Here is a 7,098-nt window from a genome sequence, read left to right on the forward strand (position 1 = left end):
AAAAAGATATATAAAATGATCTTGTGGGCCGGATGTAATTGTACACCGGGCCGGATGTGGCCCGCGGGCCCTGAGTTTGACACATTGGATTTAAAGACTAGAAACTGTTAAAATATAGAAACACATTAGCAATGAAATTTTAAATATCATTTAATAGTTTTCACATATAATTTTTCTCTGTTTTGTGAAATTGTTTAAAGATGCTGGAGAGATTCCATACATCAAGGTTTTTAAAGTTACTGTACTTTTATTTTGAAGCTTCCTGTATTTCCATGCAGCACAGTGGTCTGCAGTTTGGCACTGAGGATCAGTGAAACAAGTGTTGTTGCTTTGCTTTCATACTGCTGGGCATCCCATCAGTACCCAGGTTAGAAGGGTGCTAACAAATGACCCTAGGCACTGACATAAGGATGCCTTGGAGCCATAGAGCTGACTGACTTCCACTATTTGCCTACCACCTCTGAAGCTGTAAGCCAACAACATGGCAAAAGCTCCTGCTATTGCTACTGATTAGCTTAAACAGTTTGTAACTATCACACAATATGTGATTAAACCTGAGTAAATCATGCCAAATGTTAGTATCTGCTCTCTGTTTTGACTGTTAGTGAGTTGTACCAAGAAATGTGTAAGTTCAACTACATGTGAAAAGGTAGCTGTAGGGCACATGCAAGAAAAAAAAAAAAACACCACACAAAAGACCTGAAAACAGGAGACTGACCTCTGGTGTACTCTGTCAGATCACATTTCTATAGACAATGTGCACCTTAAGAGATGATGATAATACTAAGGTCAAACCATCACACACCTCAGGGAAGGCTACTGTGTGCAAGAACACTTAAATGTGTGAGAGGAGAAAGCGAATGAGGCGAGAGGAAGGACTGAAAAATAACGCTACTTGTGTGGCGGGTGTGATGTGTATTGCTAAATGATTGTGTTTGTGCGATTCATATCTATATCTTCTGATAATATATATATAGATAGATGCTTTGTAGTGAACTGTATTTGATCTCTGCCATGTTTGACTGCAGCTCATATTCTCACTGAAAACTCTAACATCATCTGGTCCCAGTAGTTACAATGCTTTTCCCTTTCATTCACAGCAGCTGTAAACACTTGTCTGTCAACCGAGTTGTGACCTTTTCCTGCCATCTAATTAAATTTAATACATATCACAAAGCATCACATTTAATGATGTGCAATGTTTTTGTTTGGTCGTGCTGCCTCTAAACTCACTCATACATAAAAATAAGATCAAATGCAAACTTTGAATATATGAAACCTGTTGTAAGCATGAACAACATGATCAAACAAATCTCTGTAGAGGTAGCTGAAATGTGAACAGGCTTAAAAGTCATTATGATAACATTGAACAGACACATGGAAGTATGCAGTTCTATTTTAGCAATCACAGCTTTTGAGTGTTTAAAATCAGCAGGGAGAGGTGCCCAGCAGTACTGGCCCAGTTATCACAGATGACAGAGAACAGACGCGTGCACACACATGCATACAGAGGATGTTGTACATGGTATTGCAGATGCTCATAATTTACCATAATACAAATCCAAACATGTTTGAGCACTTCCTCTGTTAAGGCCAGTGCATAGTACATTAAGAGGTGTGCATCTGATTTACATTTGGTCACATATCTTTCCTAACTACATATTTAGTATTTGTTTCAGTTGTTTCAGTACTGGATGTAAAGGGCAAATGTAGAGCCTGCACTGTATACTGAATATGTAGTTTCACATTACAGATATTGTAAAATCCCACACAGGACACCCACATCGCTTGCTATAAAATATTATGCATATTAAGGAGCATGTTTGCTTTAGTGAAACATAGAGACAACATGTACTTGACCTGTGTGCACCAAACGTACCTAGAGGTTCATGTAGAGCTAAGAAAAGAGTAAGCAGCTAATTTGGAGCCAACACAGCACTGTCTGAAGTTTCACTGTAGCTGTGGTTACACATTCTATTTTTGATATGGCAACAGCAATGCTAGCTAGATATGTGCACAGTGAAGAGATTTTTGTCAGTCAATTGTAGAGGCACCAAACCCTGATATAGCCTCAGTGCTAACAACAATAAAGCACCAATGGCCTCTGTACATATCTGCAATCAACTTAGTTCTGTCAAATCTAATATTAAATCATACTGTATTAGTTACCTAATTCTTAAAGCCAGAGTCTGAAAAGTCACTACTGATCTCAGCAAATGACTCAACACAAGCCCTGGTCTTCAAAATCAAATGAATTTGTCTGTAAAGTATATAATTAATATTCAAATACTGCAACTGTCACATACTGCAAATTAACACTGCATTAAATATATATTCTTTTATCCTCACACATTTTTCTTTTAAATGAAAGTAGCTCCATTATACTGTGATGTTGCTTTAATCAAAATAACTGATTTGCTAATTTACTTTATGCTAACACTGTTAGCTTCTGGTTCCATTACCAGTACTTTACGTGTCTTAATAAATGGTGTAAATATGCTGTAACTAATTCTGCAATTTATACATCAACAACTATGCTAATTTTCAATGCTAGGAGGATAATTTAATTGGTTCAGGAAACCTTGCTATATAACATTACCAAAATATATATTACATTTGTTAGCCAAGCATCCCAGGTCAAAGAAATCTCAAACTCAGTGTGTAATAAAGCAGATTACTGAATCTATACTGAGAGGATATTTCCTTCCTTGCTTTCTAAGCCCTAAACAGCATGCAAAATGTTGAATAGTAATAATAATAATAATGATGAATTTTTATGAAAAAGAATAATTGAAATCACAAATTTTTGATTATAAAGTTGAATTTCTTTTAAATATTTCCACTGCAGAATGTACACGCAATATCACTTGTCACTTATTAACCTTTGTGTGGCGTCAAGGCTGACAAGAACATGTAGATTTTCTCATTGCAGAGCAAGGGAAAGAAATTTGCAATGTGCATTTACTATGAAAATTCTGGAACTACAACACAGTATCATAATTAGTGAATAGCCAAGAGAGCTGCACTGTAATTCTCAGGGGGACTGCCACTGTGGAAACTGGGCCCAGCATTCACTGGGCCAGCGATCAGGCCAACTGAATGAGTAAAATAATAGTAATAATATTTGCTGTACATTCTCTTCTAAATTATACTCAAAACAATGATTAATGGACAACAGCAGAGTGAGCTGTGTGTGTGTTCATCAAATGCCTGGTTGCATCTGCCTTTCTATTGCACAAAAGAACGAAACTCAATCTTGGGTGAAGTCATTACGGCACAAATGTCAGTGTAATGAGATTTGCCATCCAATTATAATAATCATATTAGATTATGAATAGCATGTCCCTCCCCCTGCTCCTCGCATGGCGTTCACAGCACCACTTGATTTGTATGTAACACAGCCAGTGCTAATGAACATACACATCAGGCTCCTACTGCCCACTCACCTCACTATCGTCCGTCCACATGTGCTCCATCTGAAACCTTTCTGCTTCTGATGCCAGCCTCTGAGAGAACAGAGAGGGAGGAGGAGGCAGAGAGAAATACAGCATGTTAGTTCATGATTAATATTACCCCCCAAAATTTTAGTTTTAAGATTTTTTTGGCTCTAAGGTTACATTAATGTCAATGTCATGATAATAGCTTTGGTCCCAACTTTCATATTGTATAAGAAGCTAATTACATTATCTGATTTAGAAATTTGAGAAGCCATAGGCAATTCAGCTTGAGGATTTTCTATCTCCACTGATCTTAAAAATAAATGCAGTAGAAGATATGGATAATTATGGATAATTAGATGATTAGATAATAATAATCAGAGATACTTGTGAAGTCATGACATCTACCTCTATGGCATCTGATGCAGGAACGGTCATCACCTAAGGTATGAATTAGGACTAGCTGTGACACAGTGTGGCACTAAAATTAGACACACATCTATTCCATCTTTTCCCAGATCTGGTCCTAATGACTAGGTTAATGGGTTTATAATTAATCTGTACCTGGTCCAGAAAGGCACTGTATTATTAATTCCCCATGGGAAATATCAAATCTGGCTCTTCCTACTCATGTGTATATCACAAAGGAGTAAATTAATTTATGAAATGAGAGGAGGAGGTGTGAATGGATTATTTGTACTAGACAATGCCTTTGTGTCTGATTTGCAGTGTTTAGGTACAAAATCTGTCCTTAAACATGACACAAACTGTGCACTTTCAATTGTTTGCAATATTGGAACCACTCATCCAAGATCACATAACCTTTTATATCAGTTAGCTAAAATCACTGTAGCCTTGCATAAAGATCAAGCATATACGTACAATTGATATATAATGCAATCAGAGAGACAGCAGGCTGATGCTATTATTATAAAAATTAAAAATACAGTGCTATGACTCTTTAGTTTTAAAGAACCTGCACAGTCTATAATAGGCATCAAATAGTGGCAATTGTACTGAAAAGCTCAAGTAAAAAAAAAAAATTAAAAAGTTAAACAACCAAAAATGTGGACTCCAAACATCATGATCCATTAAACAGACATCTCCACAGCAACCCCCTGCAGATCTGAGATCAGATCACTCGCTCTGCCTGAACACTGCAGCATCCCTTAATGCATGCTGGAGACTGACAGTCTTGTGGTCTGAAACACGGTTACCTCGACAGCCTCCCACAGTTGGGTCTCATTAGGGTGAAAATTTTGCAGCAGCTGTTAGAGATGGTGGGACCTCGCGGTCAGCAAAAGAGCAAAAGTGAAGCGGTGCTAAGTGTGTGTCTGTGTGGTTCTAGTAAGGGAGAAAAGCTTTACTGCATTTTGAACACTAAACATCTTTGTATGTAGTAGTGTGTGCCTGAAGAAATGTGCATGTCACTTCAGAGAAAATAATTGGGGTATATTTCTGGTGTACATCCTCTCAGCTGGCTACCTGCCCTCCTATTGATATATTAGAAGTGTATGTTTGTCAGTCTCTGCTATCTAGTTTTTCAGAGATGTGTCTTGATAGTTGGGTCAGCGTGATCTTTTTACTGCATATATACAAACACAAAATATCTTTGCAGATTTAGCTTCCAGTTGCCACCAAGATGCATTGACATAATTGGAATATACAGTATTGTCAGTTTCCAGCCATTATTAGTGCAAAGAAACATTGGGGTGTGCATTTCAATCAGTCTAATAAACTACTTATCTGATCCTGTGGTACAAACCCATCAATGCTGATTTGGAAGCACTCCTATTCAAACTCGAAGCATCATCAAAATAATCAAAAATGATCAGAGGCCAAGAGGTTTATGTGTGCCTCTGGAGTTGACTGGAAAATATTCAGCAATGAACTGCCAATGTATTTACAGGTAAGGGGCAGCATCAGTTATTGCAGGCATGTTTTTAACAGACTGAGCACACCAAGCTCATTTCAGCTGTCAAACATTCATTTTATTTGGAAACAAAAACACTTAATTATTAATTAAAGCTGCGTTAATGAAAATTTTGCACCTATTTGGATAAATCAGGTAAAAAATTGTCTAGAAGTGTTTTCTTCCTGCTGTACTAAACCCCAAACCCACCCCACTTTGCTATCTTCAGACCTTTTGTTCATTTCATGCCCTCTGCGGCCACTGTTGTTACAATCCACACCCCACTGATCCAAGGTTATAAGATGCATTTGTCAAACCAATATGGCTCATTTTAAAGACGGGCTGTGGAGGCTCCCTATGCAGGTCTGGGAGCAGACCTATTAGCATGTTGGCTATGTAGATCATTAAAGGATCCAAAGGAATAAAATTTGATGCAAATGTGGCTTTTTTTCCTGCTACATGTGTAAGTACTGTAGGTTGCTGACGTGTATATGTTGGCATCGTTACCAAAATAACATTAGTATTTCAGTTTTGTACCTTTGTATTGAATTATTTCGTTTTAGTGCTGTCGCCTCACAGCTAGAAGGTTCCACGTTTGAGCCTTTCTGTGTGGAATATGCATGTTCTCCCTGTGCCTGCGTGGGTTCTCTCCAGGTACTCCGGCTTCCTCCCACAGTCCAAAGACATGCAGCTTAGGTTGATTGGTGTCTTTAAATTGCCCCCAAGAATGAGTGTGTATCTAGCCACAAGGGTTTCATGCCAGTGATTTCTGTGCCGGTCCCAAGCCCGGATAAATAGAGGGAATTGTGTCAGGAAGGGCATCCGGGGTAAAAACGTACCAAAAGTACTCATGCAAATTGGATTCACTGTAGTGACTCTTAACAGAAACAGCCGAAAGTAGAGCAGTTGTAGTACTGAATTATTCTGGTTGTAATTTGGAGTCATTCCAACTGACTGCAACATTCTTGTTTTGTTGTCCGATTAGCAGAAACCAGTGCATTTTCCTAGATTAGTAAATGAAGTAATTCTGCTCAGTTTGATAATTTTAGCATTTTATTGAGACATTGTTAACATTTACACCATCAACACTAGAAAAGTGGGGAGTTTGTTCAACTATCAAAGTGTAACACGAAATTTCTCTTGTTTCACATACAGTTCATGGTTACCTTATTATGTTATGTGTGTCAAGTATGTAACACTCAACGCGATGCGATAGTGGCCTGAACATTAGTGCTGTATCATTATTACTGGTAAAAAAACATTCCTCTGTCTAGTTTGCTTGTGTTACTGCATATACATTCATTACAAACAACGTTAGGTATACATATGCATATCGCTAAAATGTAAACCTCTTTATTTGATATTGTGTCACTGCAATGCCACTGAAAACCACAGGCTCTATATTCTATATACATTAATTCTAGAGCCAGATATTACTGCTGCACTACCTGACTGCCACAACAGACTCCAGCTGTTGTGACCACATATGAGACAGGGGAGGAGGGGCAAAGAGGAGCAGAGGGAGAACAAGGGGGGTTACTGCTCAAGTTTGTTTTGACTCTCACTTCACCCTTAACGTTCGAAAAATTTGAGGAAGAAGTTAGTTAATACAGCTTTAATATGACCAACAAATCCTCCAGCTTAAACAATCATATATGTTTCTACTTGTTCCTCTTCTTAGATAAGATACAACAGTAAACATGCTTAAGATTATGGAACAGTCATCATTTGGTTAGCTTTGGGTACCAA

General features: G+C 37.9%; 1 protein-coding gene across 5 annotated transcripts in view; it reads right to left on the reverse strand.

The window, feature by feature from the left end:
- Positions 1 to 7,098, reverse strand: part of cacna2d1a (calcium channel, voltage-dependent, alpha 2/delta subunit 1a) — a 93,398-nt gene that overhangs the window by 45,615 nt on the left and 40,685 nt on the right. For all 5 annotated transcript variants that reach the window (XM_020599514.1, XM_020599511.1, XM_020599513.1 and 2 more), the window contains exon 4: positions 3,447 to 3,506. In XM_020599514.1, the coding sequence (XP_020455170.1) occupies positions 3,447 to 3,506 (60 nt within the window). The remainder of the gene's footprint in view (positions 1 to 3,446; positions 3,507 to 7,098) is intronic.

The sequence above is a fragment of the Monopterus albus genome, unplaced genomic scaffold (assembly GCF_001952655.1).
Source record: "Monopterus albus unplaced genomic scaffold, M_albus_1.0 scaffold41.1, whole genome shotgun sequence".
Classification (NCBI taxonomy): domain Eukaryota; kingdom Metazoa; phylum Chordata; class Actinopteri; order Synbranchiformes; family Synbranchidae; genus Monopterus; species Monopterus albus.